The sequence below is a fragment of the Canis lupus genome, chromosome 37 (assembly GCF_003254725.2).
Source record: "Canis lupus dingo isolate Sandy chromosome 37, ASM325472v2, whole genome shotgun sequence".
NCBI classification, from domain to species: domain Eukaryota; kingdom Metazoa; phylum Chordata; class Mammalia; order Carnivora; family Canidae; genus Canis; species Canis lupus.
The window spans coordinates 11,176,938-11,195,950 of NC_064279.1; the positions used below are offsets into that span (position 1 = coordinate 11,176,938).

A 19,013-nucleotide genomic window follows, 5' to 3' on the forward strand; every position below is an offset into this window, starting at 1 on the left:
ATATGTCACTAATAGAATATCTCCGAAGCTAGATTGATAACAAGAGGGAAAAACACCTTCCCCTTCTAGTTTTGAGAAACTTCCTCTTGGCTCCCAGGAGGAAGGATTCCTTGATGTTGACACACATGAGCCACCTTGGTGGTGTGGAAAAACTAAAATTCATTTTTTTATGTCCTCCTCTCCCTCTCTGCCTTCAACATAGACGACTCCCTTAAACCCAGAGACCTGTTGGAACCTGATCCCATGAAATGGTTCCCAGTATGTCAGGCAATCTGGACTTTACGGTGTCACCACTGAGATGGCGTCCCTCAAAAGAGTTCCTTTTTTTAGCTTGTGGATCTTCAGATTGATAATTCTGCCATTTTCATTTCATTTCCTGAAAGTCAGGGTCCGCTTGTGAAAAGTTGTTAAACAACATGCTAAATGTGAACTGTCAACCTCACTCTAAACTTTCCCTGTTCAGAGCATCACATGAAGACTTCATTGGGTTTTATAGTGGCTTTCTGATTTTGGTAGTCCATTGAAGAAGGGAGTTTGAAAGTTTTTGTATACTGTTAACGATCATCCGCCCATGTCCTGCCTGAAATACCATGATTGTTTATGAAAAGTATCTTTAATAAAGCTGGATACAGTTTGGCTTGGAAAAAAAAAAAAGAGAATTACGTAGATTTGAAATATCCTCTGGAAGCACAATTGACATAATTTAATGATGGATTAGACATGATATTTGATTCATATGCTGTCTGGGTTCTTTCTTGAACAACGGATTCATGGTTATTCCATTTTCTGAACTGGAGAAGACTAAGAACCAGCTTGGCATGGTTCAGGGGTCTGTTTTTGGCATATGACTTGGGGATATCTTTTTGGCATCCAAGTGGAAATGTCAAATTGGCAGTTGGTGTCTAGGGAGAAATCGGGGCTGGAGATAGAGATTTGAGAGTCGTTTGCACACAGGAGCCATTCAGAGCTAAAAGGATTAGATGAAATAATCTGGGAGGAAAGTGGAGATAAGAAAGTGGAGATAAAGACTGAGCCTGGGGTTGCCCAAACTTGGAAGTTGAGCAGAGGAGGAGGCAGGAAAGACAATTGCAGAGTAGTCCCCACAGAAGTAGGAAAAAACCTAGAGAAGGGCCCACTTCACAGAAATCAAAGAGGCTTTCAAGAAGAGTGGCATGATAAATGGTGTTGAATGTTGTTAAACAGCAGAGATTAGGTCTAATGAGCCTTTGGTTTTGATAAGATGGAATCTCTGGAGACTTGGCAAGAACAGATTCAATGGAGTCACAGAAGCTTTACTGGAGGTGAGTTAAAGAGAGAATAAGAGGTAAAGAAGTAGAGACAGCCCCAAGAAGTTTTGCTGTGAAATGGAATAAAAACTTTGGGCAGTAGCTGGAGGGGGGTGTGAAGTTAAGGTATAGAGTAGATACCCAAAGCCCACGCATTAAAAAACCCCAAATGGTTGATATGGCAAACCTAGATTTCCTATTGCAGAAAATGTGACCTTGCGGGTCACCTGGGTAGCTCAGTGGTTGAGCGTCTGCCTTTGCCTCAGGTCGTGATCCTGGAGTCCAGGGATCAAGTCCCACATCAGGCTCCCCACAGCGAGCCTGCTTCTCCCTCTGCCTATGTCTCTGCCTCTGTGTGTCTCTCATGAATAAATAAATAAAACCTTTTTAAAAAAGAAAATGTGACCTTGCAAAGAAAGAAAGATATTTAGATATGTCTTTCTATAGCTTGTCATAGACTTAATACTGTCAGCACACAATCTGAGTTGAATCTGTTTATAAATATAAACTCTTTTAGCATGGCATGTATTATACTAATTTGCAAAACTGTATTTCTCTCCTGTTAGAGTCTAAGCTCCCGATGTTTTTCTCATTTGTAAATTCCCTAGAGAATAGCACAGCATCTTGCACTTCAGTAATTGTTTAATAGAATTATTTATTGAGATCTAGCAATTTAACAATTTGTTGGGGGCACACAGATGGCTCAGTAGGTTAGTGCATCTGACTCTTGATTTCAGCTCAGGTCCTGATCTCAGGGTTGTGAGATAAGGCTCCACATTGGGCATGGAGCCTGCTTAAGATTCTCTCTAAATAAAACCTTTTAAAAAGCGGGGTGGGGGGGTGCGAGGGGCAGCCCAGATGGCTCAGTGGTTTAGTACCACCTTCAGCCCAGGGCCTGATCCTGGAGACCCAGGATTGAGTCCTGCATCGGGCTCCCAGCATGGAGCCTGGTTCTCCCTCTGCCTGTGTCTCTGCCTCTCTCTCTCTCTCTCTGTCTCTCATGAATAAATAAATAAAATCTTAAAAAAAAAATTCTCTCTCATCCTGCCCCTCCTGCACTTGTGCTCTCTTATTGTCTCGAGCTCTCTCTCTCTCTCTTGCAAAACAAGCAAGCAAACAAACAAAAAATTTGTTGAAATGCAGTTCATTTGATATAGACATGAATACTTGCCCCTTCTGCCAGCTACCCTGACTGACATTGGTTCTAGTTCTTATCCTCTGATTGGCCACCGGGAGGAACTGAAAAGTGATTCTCCCACTATACTATCCTTAAAAGTTACAGAAGACAACCATATCTCTGGGCTCAAAGGGCAAAAAGATTGAAGCAATGTTTTACCTGCCCTGGGGCAATCAATAGGTCCTTGTATGAATGTGTATCTGTTGGTGGATGTATGCGCGCACGTGCGTGTGTGTGTGTGTGTGTGTGTGTGTGTGTGTAGTGGCGGTGATGCAGCTTGTGGAAAGTAATGATATGTGGGCAAATTTTAATAACATTGCAATACAATATATTTTATAATGTACTATTCGGAAAATGCTTCATGTGTATTTTATCCTCAAAACACCCCATGATTGGTGTAATTATTCCTAAAATACAGATGAAGAAACTGGGGTCCACTGACTTTTCCAAGTTAATCCAACCATTCTAAGTGAGTGAGGATCTCAAACCCAGGTCTCCAAATCTAGATCTTCAAACTCCAAATCCTATCTCTCTCCTGTTTCAACTCCTACTGGATAAAGGTGTAGAATAGAGAGTTCAGGGGCCAGGTAAAAATCAGAATTCAAAAAAGAGATGATAAAGCTTGACAGAAGAGAAGTTGCAGGGTTAGTAAAAGCCACTATTTGAAACTGAAAATAAGCCACTATTAACTAACTGAGAAAACTCCTGCATGGCTCAGTTGGTTAAACATCTGCCTTCGGCTCAGGTTATGATTCCAGGGTCCTGGGATTGAATCCCACATCAAGCTCCCTGCATCTCCGTCTGCTTCCCCCTCTCTCTGTCTTTCATGAATAAATAAATAAAATCCTAAAAAAAAGAAAAAAAAACAGCAATTGAGAGTAAGACTCATGGGATGACAGTATACAAGGACGTACCTCAGAGTGGAGTCAAAATGAACAAGTAAACCCTGGTTCTCGGCTCCTACTCTATGCACATATGTGTATATATGTGGGAGTGGGACTGTACTCACACGTACATATATAAATGCTATTATTTAATTAATAGCCCATCTGAATGGAGTATAAGGTACAGTTCATGCCTTCAAAAAATGTACTTACCAACTTGTTAGGAAAGCAATCAAAATAATGATTAGAATGCACACTTCAGACAATCAGTGATCCAGAAGTTCGGCCCTGAGAGAGATTGGGGGGTCGGGGGTAGGAGAGGGATCAATGAAGCAAGGAAAGGTTCAACGCAGAGTTGTACCAGTCAGGCAGGACTTGAAGGAGGAGCAGGTCCAGGGGAGGGAGGAATACGACAGATGAGAAACACTGGAAAGTTCAGTCACAACAGCAGGGAAGGTTTGTTAGACAGCGAGGCTACAGGTGTGAACACTTTGAAAAATAGGTGGATGACTGGAGGACAGAGATGGGCAGGGCAGGATAGAGACTGGTTGTTAGAAGTCAGGCTGAAGAATGTAGGGGACCTGTGTGGATCAGAAGTGATCCAAGATGAATTTGAAAAATATAACAGAGAGTTTTTGTCTGTGTATATAATCTACTTAACCATTAAAATAGAGGCTCTGTGTGTATTACTCTTTTTATTCTTACTGATTTAAATTAGGTTTCTCTCCAGATAAAAAGAGTAGTTAAAGATAACTTAGACCTTAGTTTTAGAGATGGATGCTGAGATTCTAAATGGCTGAATATTTTAGATAAGGGGCACTCAAATTTTGTTGACATCTGGGAGCACTTTACTATGTGGCTGAACTTCGTGAACAAAGATAATGACCCAAATGAGAAGCAAAGACCTGCTGATGACATATTGTAATTAGGAAAATGATTCAAATAGAAATGCTTCTACTCATCTCATACCAAGAATAATTAGTGGATTGAATGACTAATCACCAGATGTAGGTAAGCAGATGCTAATGTGCTATTTTTAGAATGGAAGCACATGGCTATATAAGCGTGGCTGAGAGTGTATTCATAAGTTCTATATTCTGACATGTAAATAACCATTAAAGCGTATTATAATAAAATGTAAATACCTTTACTTAAATAGCCTTCTGTATCTGAGTTGCTTTCATGTAATATGTGCCTAATAATGTTACACTTCTCTCTCCTTCTTTCCTTGTCTATTTCTGTTGACAAAACCTGTTCCACTGACGCATCATGGATACGGGGCATTTATTATTTTGATTTGTCTTGATTACTGGTTTTTTGTGGGTTTTTTGATGCCTCATGATCTCAAGCTGGGCATTACAAGTCACTTTTTTTTTTTTTTTTTGACTAAAAATAAGAGCAGTAGTTTGGGCCAAAGGCCCTCTTTTTTGAGTGCCTAATAATGTATAACATGTAAATTATTTAAATACACTTAACGAAAAACATTTAGGTTCCAACCTACAAACAACAGTGTCTCAAAATATTTATTTTCAAGGGTGTGGTTTGCAACTCAGAACATGTTTTGCCGTAGAAACTGGGATAGTCCCTGAGCAATCCACAAACGTTATTTGATTTATGCTGTTGTTCAAATAAGGTGCATTTGCAGTGAAACAATACAGCTGAGAGCAATAATTTTGCAATACTTTATGATTTTAAAAACAAGAAGGAAAACCCCTTGGAATGGAGCGGGAAGTTTTCCATGAACGCTGGTACTTGGGGAGCAGGTCTTAAGAGCCGATGATGGTGAGTTGGGGGGAAGTTTCGGAGCTCGGGAGCGGGTGCGGGTGCGGGTGCGGGTGCGGGAGGGAGCGCCCTGCGCCACTGCGGGAACCTGCTGCCTCCTTACACCGACACGGATGGCAGAATCCTCCCCTATTTTGAATCAATCGGGGTAAGTTGATAAAAGCCCTAAGATTTGGAAAAAACATCCATCTGTGAACGGCCGCGCTGTCCAGCTGCCCGACCCCCGGGTCACCCTTCACCCCCGGCCCCGCGCGGCTCCGCCGGGCGACCGAGGGCCCCACGAGCGCAAATCGGAATCGGTTGGACACCTGGGTCCCCGCGCAGCGATGCGCGACTGTCACACACCTGAGCAGCTTGTCTTTCTTGACGGTTGATGCTGCACTTTGCTGACTGTGGCTTCTTCTTCTTCTTCTCTTTCTTCTTCTTCTTCTTCTTCTAGGAGGAGGATTCTTCTTCTGTCTTCGAGGGCTTCTTCGGGGAGGAGGGGAGGAGGAGAGGAGAGGAGGAGGAGGATCTTCTGAGGAGGAGGAGGAGGAGGAGGAGGAGGAGGGGAGGGGAGGAGGAGGAGGAGGGCGGAGAGGCAGGAGGAGGAGGAGGGGAGGAGGAGGCGGAGGAGGAGGAGGGAGGAGGAGGAGGGGAGGGAGGAGGAGGAGGGGAGGCGGAGGAGGAGGGGGCGGGGAGGGGAGGCGGAGGGGAGGAGGAGGAGGGGAGGAGGGGAGGAGGAGGGGAGGAGGAGGAGGAGGGAGGCGGAGGAGGAGGGGAGGAGGAGGAGGAGGAGGAGGGGAGGAGGAGGGGATGAGGAGGAGAGCGACGGAGGAGGAAGAGGAGGAGGGGAGGGAGGAGGAGGAGGAGGAGGAGGAGGGGAGGAGGAGGAGGAGGAGGGGTGAGGAGGAGGGGAGGGGAGGAGGAGGAGGGGGGGCGGAGGAGGAGGCGGAGGGGGAGGAGCGGAGGGGAGGAGGGAGGAGGAGGAGGAGGGGGAGGAGGAGGGAGGAGGGGAGGGAGGGGAGGAGGAGGCGGAGGGGGAGGAGGAGGAGGAGGAGAGGGGAGGGAGGGAGGAGGAGGGGGAGGAGAGGAGGCGGGGAGGGGGGAGGAGGCGATGCGAGGAGGAGGAGGAGGAGGGGGAGGAGGAGGAGGAGGTGGAGGAGGAGGAGGGGGAGGAGGAGGAGGGAGGGGGAGGCGGAGGAGGGGGGCGGGGGAGGAGGAGGGAGGGGGCTTGAGGAGGAGGAGGAGGAGGAGGAGGGGGAGGAGGAGGAGGAGGAGGAGGGGAGGAGGAGGAGGAGAGGAGGGAGGAAGGAGGAGGAGGGAAGGAGGAGGAGGAGGAGGAGGAGGAGGTGAGGAGGAGGAGGAGGAGGAGGAGGAGGAGGAGGAGGAGGAGGGGAGGAGGAGGAGGAGGAGGGAGGAGGAGGAGGAGGAGGAGGGGGAGGAGGAGGAGGAGGAGGAGGAGGAGGAGGAGGGGAGGAGGAGGAGGAGGAGGAGGAGGAGGAGGAGGAGGAGAGGAGGAGGAGGAGGAGAGGAGGAGGAGGAGGAGGAGGAGGAGGAGGAGGAGGAGGAGGAGGAGTAGGAGGAGGAGGAGGAGGAGGGAGGAGGAGGAGGAGGAGGAGGAGGAGGAGGAGGAGGGAGGAGGAGGAGGAGAGGAGGAGGAGGAGGAGGAGAGGAGGGAGGAGGAAGAGGAGGAGGAGGAAGGAGGAGGAGGAGGCGGAGGAGGGAGGAGGAGGAGGAGGAGGGAGGGGGGGGGAGGAGGAGGGGAGGAGGAGGAGGCGGGGAGGAGGGGAGGAGGAGGGGGGAGGAGGAGGGGAGGAAGAGGAGGAGGAGGGGAGGAGGAGGAGGAGGGGAGGGGAGGCGGAGGAGGAGGAGGGGCGGAGGAGGGGAGGGGAGGAGGAGGAGGGGAGGGGAGGGAGGAGGAGGGAAGAGGAGAGGAGGAAGGAGGAGGGAGGAGGAGGAGGGAGGAGGAGGAGGCTTCGGAGGAGGGGGAGGAGGCGGGGGAGGAGGAGGAGGGGGAGGAGGCGAGGAGGGAGAGGAGGAGGGGGAGGAGGCGGAGGGATGGGGAGGAGGAGGCTGAGGTTCTTCTTCTTCTTCTTCTTCGGGTTTTTCGGAGGGGAGGATCTTCTTTTCTTCTTCTTCTTCTTCTCTTCTTCTTCCTTCCTCTTCTTCTTCTTTCTTCTTCTTTCTTCTTCTTCTTCCTTCTTCTTCTTCTTCATCTCCTCCTCCTCCTCTTCCTCCCCCTCCTCTTCCTCCTCCTTCTCCTTCTTCTTTTCTTCTTGCATTCTTTTTTATTTAATTTTTTATCTTTTAAAATATAGCATTAAGATGATTTATTATTTTGATTTGTCTTGATTACTGGGTTTTTATGGGGTTTTTTGATGCTCCCTGATGCCTCATCCCAATCCCGGCACTGGTGGGGAGCAGTGAGGAAGGAAGCCCCCACAAGCAGCAACCCCCATGTTACACTTTTCTGCCTTCCTTTTGTCCTCTCCTCCTTTCCTCCCTTTCATTTCTTTCTCTCTCTCTCTCTCTCTCTCTCTTTTTTTAATCTGCTTTTCTTACTTTGGGCCTCCAGCAACTTTTCCCTAGCTGTCACTGAAGGCTCTGGCATGGCTAGGAGCCAACTGGCTCTTGGGGACTGGGAGCTGGGGAGGGCACAGTATTTCTGAGAGGAAGAGGCCTAATCTATTCTGACAGGTTTTAAAAATACTTTTTTTTAAAGATTATTATTTTTTAAGATTATTTATTTATTTATTCATAGAGACACAGAGAGAGAGAGGCAGAGACACAGGCAGAAGGGGAAGCAGGCTCCATGCAGGGACCCTGATGTGGAACTCAAACCCAGGTCTCCAGGATCACGACCTGGGCCAAAGGCACCAAACCACTGAGCCACCCGGGCTGCCCACTTTTTTTTTTTTTTCTAATGTGGCTAAACCCTCTAAGTTTCAGGGCCTTGGGGCCAAGTTTGGTTTGCCCATACCTTGTAACTGTTATTTTTATGTGTATGATAAATGCAGTTGGAGGGAAAGGAAAAAAAAAAAAACCAACCTAAGAAGTAACTGGACAAGAAGAAAAAAGATTTTTTAAAAAGGATTGTGTAAATGTGAGAAAGAGATTGCCTGAGGTGGAATCACTTTGGCTGTGAGTGGCAAAGTCTAAAGAAAATTGGGGTGAGTGTGTGGTGGAAGGAGAGATTTGTGGTTTGAGAGGGTCATTCTCTTGAGGATAAAGGAGAAGGAAGAAAAACTGATTTGGCTAATTCTGCTTCCTGGCCACCGAGTGGTGCTGTGGGTACAAGACTGGCTGCTTTGTGGACTGAGGGACAGAAACCGGGTCAGGCATCCTGGGAAAGAGACAGGGAGAAGTCTCAGAGGGTTGGCCACAGAGTTTGTGGGGATCAGAAATGTACAAGTCAGGTTTTTGTACGTTGTGCCTATTTATATTTAAATATCCCCAATATATGCATATTTTAAAGTAATAGTAACTGGCAGGAGACTCTTCAAACAGATCTAAACTCTGCTGCTTTTTGTAGTAGGGTGTGTACTACAGTTCAGCATGAAAAAGGATGGATTTCCAGGCTAGATTCCTTTACTCTGACAGAGCAAAAAAGTTTAGGGCAATGTTAAGGAAGGTTATGGGAGTATTTATAATGCATGCCACAGAAACAATGTCAGGTTGTACAAGGTACCATTATTCATTTTTAAAAAACTTTTAATGCTGTATCTTTTTTTTTTTTAATTTTTATTTATTTATGATAGTCACACAGAGAGAGAGAGAGAGAGAGAGAGAGGCAGAGACACAGGCAGAGGGAGAAGCAGGCTCCATGCACCGGGAGCCCGACGTGGGATTCGATACCGGGTCTCCAGGATCGCGCCCTGGGCCAAAGGCAGGCGCCAAACCGCTGCGCCACCCAGGGATCCCTGCTGTATCTTTTTATTTATAAAATCATACTTTGTTTTTAGGTTCACATACAATGCCCGTGGGTACCCTTTATTCTTTAGTCACTAGCTTCTAACACTTCTGTAGTGGACTAATTGCTCTAACTGTACACTGACTATGAGGGCTGCTAGAAAGAAATGTGTGGAGTAGAAGACAGCAGGTGGAGGATGTTCATCCCATCACTACTTTCAGAAATGTATGATTCCTGTCACAGAAGTTCTTTCATGTGGCTTAGGATATCATTCTGAATACTGAGAAGCAAACTTTCCTTCCGCACGCAGGAGAGTAGTATGTTAAATTGATGGACCCCTTGTGTGTCCGGGGAGAGAATGTTCACAGCACTTAGATAATCATTCTATTGAGACATGGTTAAGAACATAGACCCTAGAGTCGATACTGGTGGGTTTAACTTCTGATCCCAACACTTAGACTCTGAGAAACTTTGGACAATCCCTAGTTTCCTCAATGAAGGTTTGGAAAATAATTATCTACGTCACAGAATTCAATGAGATAATGTATCATAAGTGCTTGGTGAGAAAGGATTTAAAAATGGTGTTAATGCCTAAGTAAAGAAGAGAGGATCAGCACAGTTACGGAGATTCTTTGGTACAACTGATTATCTTGCTATTTTTAAATTGTATCAAGGAGGAAAATGATCAAATAGGTTAAAAATATATATTTGGGAGCTGCTCTGCCTTGGTTCAAATCCTGGTTCCACCACTTCTTGCTTGTGTGGCCATGAGCAAATTATTTAATACTTCTGGCAACAGAATTATTATGAGTAAATACAAATACACCACCCATGTGGTGGCTTATTATTATTGTCATTTTTTTTCTACCTATGGACCGAGGACTTGGACTAAACATGTGACAAGTTGCCTTGCTATGGGACCTGATTATGCTATAATTTATACAAATCTATTTTTTATAAAAAGATCATTAAGCGATGCCTGGGTGGCTCAGTCTGTTAAGCGTCTGCCTTCAGCTCAGATCATGATCCCAGGGTCCTGAGATCAAGCCCCATATCTGGCTCCCTGCTCAGTGAGGAGCCTGCTTCTCCCTCTGCCTCTGCCCCTCCTCTGGCTTGTGCTCTAGCTCTGCCCCCCACCCTCTCTCTCTCTCTCTCACACACACACACACAGATACATAAAATCTTTAAAACAAAACATTAAATTACTCTTTTTAAAAATCATACTACTATATTGAAAGTGGAAAGTTAAATATGAAATTGATGCCTCCCATTTCAGTGGGCACCAAATCATCAATATAGGTCATTTCTGGAATTTGCATTCAAACTCAAGAAATTAAAAACAAACAAGCAATCATACAAATGCAAAGAACAAGAGAGAGAAAATATCTGATCTGTAGAAGCATCTATAGATTTCCCAAGGATTCCTACAATTTTAGACAGTTAGTCTTTTTTTTAGGTCTAGTGTTCAAATAATTGCATTGCTCACAAGCTAAGTCATCCTGTCACAAGAACACCTTGCAATTAGATTTCTGTACCTTTCATGAAATGTCTCTTCTAACCTGTCATTGCTTTCCAGTAGTTTTAAGAATGTGGATCTACACATATGATATCAGCATTATGGAGTGTTTCATCCGTAGTTCTCAGTTTTGATCCACAATGGGTAAACTCTTTCAGGAGCAAAGGCAAGGGTGTGAGGAGAGCCTGAATGAGAGGCCGGAATCTAATTTCAGAGCCAGTAGTAGCACAGAACTTAAGCTAGAAAACTGGTAATGGGGCATTTGACATTTCTGAGCAGAAATTTCCAGGGCTCTAGAAATTGTCTTTTTTTTTTTTTTTAAAGATTTTATTTATTTATTAATGAGCGATACAGAGAGAGAGAGAGAGAGGCAGAGACACAGGCAGAGGGAGAAGCAGGCTCCATGCAGGGAGCCCGATGCGGGACTCAATCCCGGGTCTCCAGGATCAGGCCCTGGGCTGAAGGCAGCGCTAAACTGCTGAGCCACCTGGGCTGCCCCTAGAAATTGTCTTCTAAATCAATAAGAATCTGTGTAATTTGGAAATGTGGTCACTGCGCTCCACATACTTTCTCAATAACTCATCAGTTTTGAACCTTACTCTTTCTTGGAGGTGTTAGAAATAAAAGGTAACACTGGAATTTATGCCATCGACTTCACTGTGGAAACTAAGTACACATGAACAAATAGCACGCTAATATGCAATAGTAACATAATGTGAATAAAGACCATAGCTACATGTAAAGGAACAAAGGAAACCCAGGTACCATATGCTTGCAGTTCTGTTTATTGTCAGAAGACAGCACTCTCAGCATATAAAAGTTTCAAGTTAAACTACTCCAGCAAGAAGGAAGATATGTGATTTAAGAATCCTACTCTATAGTTTTTTTTGTTTTTTTTTTTTGAGAGAGAGAGAGCACATGCTAGCTTGGGGGCTGGAGGGGGGGTGGTGGTAAGGGGTGGAGAAGCAGAGATTAAGACAGGCTCCCAAGCAGGCTCCATGCCCAGCACAGAGCCTGACATGGGGCTCTGTGTCACCACCCTGAGATCTTGAGCTAAGCCAAAATTAAGAGTCTGGCGCTTAAATGACCAAACCACCCAGGTGCCCCTCTATAGCTTTTACTTGGAGCAAAGATGATGTCGTGTTCTAGAGCCATTTTTCTCTTACTGATTCATACTGAATATAATAACTAATTTAGATTTAGACCTAATAATTAATGAGGAAAGCAATGAAACTGAGATTTTATGCTCTTTGTACAAATCCTCACTAAATAAAATTTGGGAAATTTGGTATTCCGAGGAGATTTATAAAATTTTCTACCCTTTGCTAGTTTAGTAACCTTGAGAAAGTTACTTAAACTCTCCAAGACTCAGTTATTGCATGATCAAGTGGAGATAATAATGTACATACTCACTGTCATGGGGTTGGAGGATCAGCATGGAGTCCAGCACAGAGCAAGCACTGATGGGTTGTTGCTATTACTATTATTATTTCTGTACTTTTATGTAAAGCCTTCGCTGCCTTGTTGGAAGTAGGCAGGAATAATAATAATTAATAAATAATATATAATAATACATATATGCACTTATATTATAAACATAATAAATAATAAAAAATAAATCACCATAAATAATAATCAAAATGTATAGATTTCATGTGAATGTGTTTTTTGAAATATTGCTCTCTTTCTACTTTTTAGAAAATTCTTAAACACACAAAAATGGTAGCTTACACAACCATCAACATTTTACCAATTTTGTGTTTTCACCCTCACCATTATTTTTCTAGAATATTTTAGAGCAGGGAAATTATGTCATTCTACCCATAAATACTTCAATAGACATTTCTAACTGTAGGATTGTTTTTAAAACATATTCACCACGCAAAGCTAAAAATAAATTCTTAAGATTAAATAATACCATATTTAAATTTCCATGTTATTTCAGAATTGTTGTTTCACAGTGGTTACCAGGGGCTGGGGTTGGAAGCAACAGGGAAGGCCACGAAGGCCACGAAGTTTCAGATACTCAGGATGGGTAAGTTCTTGATCTCATGTACAGCAAGATGGCAACAGTTAACAACACTGTACTGTGTACTTGAGATTTGCTAGGAGAGTAGATCTTTTTAAAATTTTCCCCAGGAGAGATCTTAAGTGTTCTTACAAAAAAAAAGAAGAAAGAAGAAAGAAGAAAAGAAGAAGAAGAAGAAGAAGAAGAAGAAGAAGAAGAAGAAGAAGAAGAAGAAGAAGAAGAAGAAGAAGAAGAAGAAGAAAACTACATGAGGTGTATAAGGGGTGTCTCCTTGTACACCTTAAATATATGCAATTTCTATGCATTTTTGTCAGTTATACCTCAATAAAGCTAGGGAAGAAAGAAATGTCATTTTCTAGCTGATTTGTTCAAATCAAGGATCCAAATGAGGTCTACATATTGCCTGTTTGTTGTCTCTTAAGATTTTATAATTCAGTTTTTGTATGCCATTGATTTGTTAGAGAAACCAAGTTGTTTGTCCTTTCTGATTTGGCTGTTTGCTTTATTGTGGTAGTGTTTAATTTCTCTGTCCCCTGTATTTTTTATAATTTGTTTTCAAACCTTAGACACTTGATTAGATTCAGGTTAAATTTTTTTCTTTAGCCAAAACTACATCACAGGTGATGCTGTACACTTCCTAGTACATAGTGTCTGGGTATCCCAAATTTAGTGGCGCTAAGGCTGGTCAGTAGACTCAGAGGTGTCAACCTGACCCTTCATTACAAAGTACCTTATCAATCTTACCTGATGATTTAGCCTCTGTTGATGATTATTGCTTACCTCTATTATTGCATAACAGTGAATTTTCTACTTTTATCATTTCTTCTTTATTAGCAGGAATTCTTCTATAAAGAAGAATTTCCCCCTCATTAATTATCTGATAACCCTGGAAAAACAATTTGTATATAAAAGACAAAATATGCTTGATTTGTTCTCTTTATAAATATTCAGAGTCATGAAATGGTACACTAAGAACCACTCAGTGACACTTTTGTTTAGATAAATTTATGGATTTTATGTATTTAGTGTGTTTAAATCCATTGCAGTTATTATTCTTTCTGATACTCACATTGTCTCATCTTAAGCCAAATGGGAGTCCCTTCAAGGTGGCCCCTACATTCTTTTGGCATGACTCTCCTTGATGTAAGATGAGCCTGGGACAGCTTTCTCTCTTTAAATTTTTTTATTTAAGGTCCAGTTAGTTAACATCCAGTAATATTAGCTTCAAGTGTACAACATAGTGATTCATCACTTCCACATATCATCCAGTGCTCATCACAAGTGCATGCCTTAATCCCCGTCACCCATTTAACCCAAACCTTCACCCACCTTTTTTTCTGGTAACCATCAGTTCAAGACATCTTTCTTGATAACTTCTTAGATTTCATGTTCTGGATATCCAACCACTATTTCTCCATGGATGCTTGGTTCTTTTCAACAGAAAATGGTATTTAGAGATCACAAACTGAGTACTAGGGTTGCTCATTACTATTGAGTCATCATTGTTTCTAGGTCTTTTGGCTGACAGAGCTTTTTTTAAGGAAAAAAATTAAAAGTTCACATTGATATTCCCAAATCAAACTTAAGATAACATGATTTTGGGGTGCCTGGCAAGCTTCGTGAATAGAGCATGTGACTCTTAATCTCAGAGTTTGTGAGTTCAAGCCCCACATTGAGTATAGAGATTACTTTAAAAGAAAAAAATAACATGATTTTTACTTGATTTGTTTGATATTTATGTGTATTTTTCTTATGCTAAAAAGTTTAGCTCTGATGACATTACCATAATTATTTATTTGTTTAATCCTAAAATACACCAATAACAGTTTCAGAATAGCAATATTAGTAAAATTACTGACTACAATTTATTTCTCCCCATTTCTTTGCCACAAAAGGTAACACACAAAAGCATTTTGATTTCTCCATTTAACATGTTTTGATGATCACTGCCTATTGTTATATAGAGCTCTCTCTTTTTTATAGCTGCACGTTACTCCATTGTGTGGATGTTTATCTTTAATGTTTCTGACAACTTTACTTTATTCCTCATGTTATTGTCTGTTGAATGCTTGTAATAACCTACATATTCTAGATTGGTTATAATTAAACCATAATTCCTAATTATCTGGCTAATTTGAGTCAGAATGCAAACATTGGAAAATGTGTAAATTCCCAACTAAACATAGTAGTTTGAATACCCACTGAAAAAGGAAAAAGGACTCCAACAATGTAGGGTGGAAGACTGTAGCCTCAAATTGTCTATAATCTGTCATTTTACTGTTAGCTAAAAAATGGCTACAATTTGTTTTAACACAGATCCCCTGGAAATAGAGCCTGAAGCAAAAGGTAATATGCTAACACTTAATAATTTTGAGGGTGAGGAGTCATGTGCAATCCCAGGGAAGTAGAAGCGAGGGGAATGGGAAGCAAAGCAGAGAAGGAAGGAGAGCAAGCGCATGGAGTATGTTCTGAGCTGGCCTCCTTTCCCCCACAGACATTGCTGGTATCATAGCAGTGGAAGTGCACTCCGCACAACTTCCTCATTTCTTACTTGTGTTACCTGGCCCTGGCAGGCTGGTGGCCAGGCATGAGGGTCTCTCCTTGTCAGTCACCCTTATGTGTGGGGGCTTTTGGTGACAGGGGAGGTAGCAGTAACAATGGTCACACTTCAACACAGCATAGTAGGCTTCTTCAGCCATGAAGTTGAGGTAGGTCCAGCCAACCAGGAGTTGTGTATAAACTGGGTCTGATTCACAATACAAGATGAAATCCACTTGTGATGAGCACTGCATGTCATATGTAAGCGATAAATCACTAAATTCTACATCAGAAACCAATATAACACTACATGTTAACTAACTGGAATTTAAATAAAAATTTGGAGAAAAAAATGAAATCATCTGAATCTTCTGTCCTTACTTGGGAATATTTGATAAAAAAAAAATTTGTTTTGGGCATAGAGCTAGAAAATATCTCAAGAAGTCACATAATATTTTTCCTTGACTTTCACCGGACAATAAATTATTTTATTTTGAAAATTCTGAAGGGTATTTCACAATTTCCCTGACTAGCCCATCTAGTATCTAAACATAGTGTTTTAAACCTTAAAAACATTAGGCTATTCTCTTTAAGCAACTTGTAACTTAGATGAATAACCTCCCAGCAAATAAAAATGCTAGCCATTTAAAAAATCTAAAACTTATGATAATTAGAGGGTGATAAAGTAAAACTGTCTCAGATCTGATCTGGGTTTTGTATGATACAATTCACAACTTCCTTTTAGGCAAAAGTCAGCATTTCTCATAAAATGTATTATATCAAATTATGATAAATTCTAATAGAATTAAATATTCCAGGAAATTAACTTATTTCACTTTCCATAGATTGTTGGTCAAAAGTTAAATAGTTTTTAACCAAATAATTTTTTTTGTATTAGTTAACTGGTCACTTCTTTTTTTTTTTACTAAATGTCTCTAACTTATTATTATTTTTTATTTTATTTATTCATGGGAGACACAGAGACACAGAGAGGCAGAGACATAGGCAGAGGGAGAAGCAGGCTCCTTGCAGGGAGCCGGACATGGGACTCAATCCCAGGGCTCCAGGATCACACCCAGAGCCAACTGCTGAGCCACACAGGCATCCCTAAATGTCTCTATTTTAAATGAATCTTTAAATTGGCCTGTTTTACATCTCTTCTCTTATGGCAATTTCGAAATAAAACTTCAATACCTACTCATCATTAAATTCCCTGAAAGGTTTTTTTTTTAAACTCTTGAGGTTCAGATATCAAATGTACATAAATATTGTTGTAGTAATAGACATGATTAAATTTTTCCCTTAATGATATTGATTGTACGTGTTTGTGTATGTGTGTATCCGACATTCTGTCTCACTCTGATTAGTACATTATAGTGGCAATAATATTAGGAATGTATGAGAGAAAAGGTTCTGCTCAAAGACTGCAAAGTAGCTCAAGCTAGTTCCTTGACATGTCATGCTATCCCTACGGTAAACATTAATTATATTGATGTGGCAGAAGGAACGGGAGAGTGAGAGGAAGAGAGAAAGAAAAGATATTTCATGCAAACCCCTCTCTCACCATTGGGTAACATCATTACCTGTGTAGTAAAAACACAGGTGCTCACTACATCTTTTTTGAATCAAGGAACCAAGGACTATTGCTCTGGGACTGTTAGATACTGCACACTTGCTTGGAGACAAAGAGATGAAGATATCTTCCCGTTCTATGATTCTGTGGTTTCTTTGACTACTAAAAAGTTGGCTAGATTGCAAATGTAAAGTCTGAGAAGAAAAAATGCTTTCAGATGAAAGGCAGGGAGAAAATACTGAAGCGTCCACTCCAGCTCTAGGGAAGCCTAATGACTATCATTATCATTGACATGGTTAGGCAGTGTGAACTCATAAAAGCCCTGTCTGGCAAGGGCACTACCCTGTGCCTGGAATAAGAACTTTGTGCCAACATCGATCCCATCCAATATGAGCTGTCCTGCTTCCAGTTGTGCACATAAGAATGCAGGCGGCCACCTCTCCGATGTAGTTTCTTGCACGGATCAGGAAAAACTGCTGAAGTCATGAGGCTGCTCTGCTCAGAGCCCTCATGTGAGTCATATGAAAGCTCCAGCGGTGCTGACCTCTGGCAGAGAGGGAGTGGAGGAGGACAGGAGAGGCAGAGGGGAGAGGTTCCAGCGCGGGTTTTCTCCTTGAACCTAGAAGATTATGGGTCAGGAGCTGTGTACAAGGACTGCCCGGCCTGGCTGCAGCTGCCACCGCTGCGGGGAGGGAGGCGATGCGCACAGCGGCCGGGGGACGGTGCCGGAGCCTGGGCCGGCGGCGGAGGCTGCGATCCAGGTATTTGCATCGCAGGAGGAGCCTCTCCCTCTGCTGAGAAACTAAGGAGTTCAGACACTCCCTTTCTGAAGCAGGGTCAGATTTTTCTGCGGTAGGTCTAAACCCATAAAAGGAAAATCCTATTAAAGTCACAGAGAATTTATGGCTGTTGTTATCAAATTTGGGGATGTTCTTGTAAACCAAAAGGGAAAAATAATCAGATGCTTTGGGCCGCACAAAACTCCGCTGACTTAAAGTTGAGAAAGTAATTATTCTCTTGTAATCTCTCAAGTACTGTATTACAGAGCTGAGCCTCAGAAAGCAGGCTGCAGTATTGGTATGCTATGGATTCAAAATCTTGATGATTCCCCAAAAAAGATAAATTAAGAGGACATGAGAAGAAAAAAAAAAAGGCTGAGCTAACAGAAAAATTGGAAACCATCCATCAAAGAGATTTAAATTAACTGAAGTGTTTAAGACGTATTTTTAAGTGAAGAAAGAATGTAGAGTTTCTGCAGTTGATATCATTATGGTCTTTTTTAAGGATCTGGCTTTCAAGAAAGGACTTGCTTTTGGGGGGTGTAGGAGGCTTAGAAAAACATCTGAAGAGTGACAATCAGACAAATGAAGAAAAAAACAGTTTATGCTAGCCACTGAGTCTTGACTTTGCATAAATTTTATTCATGTACTTTCCTTTTTCTTTAGCTAACAGACCTAAAAGAAGCATCATGTTCCATGACTTCATTTCACCCCAAGGGACTTCAGGCTGTGCATGCCCGGAAGTGCAAGAGTAAAAGGCCACGGAGTAACAGTGATTCTTTTCAGGAAGAGGATCTGAGGCAGGGTTTTCAGTGGGTGAGTGAACAGCTGATGTGGATGAAGAAGAATTTAATATGTACTTGTCTGGGGATGTTGGCCCTTACTTCCAGGGCAGTTACTAAGAGGGCCTTCCCAGGTATACTCTGGCAATAATGTCTAATTTCTCTGGGGGATAAAAGTCACCTTAAAAAAGAAAAGTGTTCTTTCTCTCTCTCCCATCTCTCACCCCTCCCCAAACCCCTCAAGCAGAAGAAGAGCCTCCCTTTTGGGGCAGCCTCATCTTACCTGAACTTGGAGAAGCTGGGTGAAGGTTCTTATGCTACAGTTTACAAGGGGATTAGCAGGTACGTGACTCATAGCTGGGAAAAACTCTGCAGATGAGGATCCCACCCCCTTTGATTTAAAATTATAGAGCCAGGTGACACACGGCAGAAGTTCAGGACCTGTGCAAGATACTATGGTCAACACAAAGAGACGAGATGATTTAAATAGCCTTGCAAGAAAAATAAATTTCTCTTGCCCTAATTAAAATCAGCCCCCTGAGATGTTTATCAGCTTTTCCTCTCCTTTATTGAATTCAAAGTATAATTTTTCTACAACTGACCCAAAGAACAAGCACCACTCTTCACAAATGCAATCTCTAAAGGGTTTTTCATATTTCTCTCTAAAACACAATGGCCGAAGGTTGTAATGGCAACCCTGAGTTTGCTCCTTCATTCCTTTTTTTACCTTCTTGGAAGAAACCAAAGTTGGCTTCTACAATGTAGGATATATGCA

At 42.4% G+C, this 19,013-nt stretch overlaps 1 protein-coding gene across 3 annotated transcripts in view; it reads left to right on the forward strand.

Annotated features, from left to right (window-relative positions):
* The first annotated feature begins 16,780 nt into the window (after positions 1-16,780).
* Positions 16,781-19,013, forward strand: part of CDK15 (cyclin dependent kinase 15) — an 82,788-nt gene continuing 80,555 nt past the window's right edge. Inside the window, exons 1-3 of one of the 3 annotated variants that reach the window (XM_025441977.3) lie at positions 16,781-17,438; positions 18,123-18,272; positions 18,483-18,580. In XM_025441977.3, the coding sequence (XP_025297762.3) occupies positions 17,307-17,438; positions 18,123-18,272; positions 18,483-18,580 (380 nt within the window). In that variant the 5' untranslated portion in view covers positions 16,781-17,306. Of the gene's footprint in view, positions 17,530-18,122; positions 18,273-18,482; positions 18,581-19,013 lie in introns of all 3 variants that reach the window. The other 2 variants (XM_025441978.3, XM_035710725.2) reach the window with 2 other exon arrangements.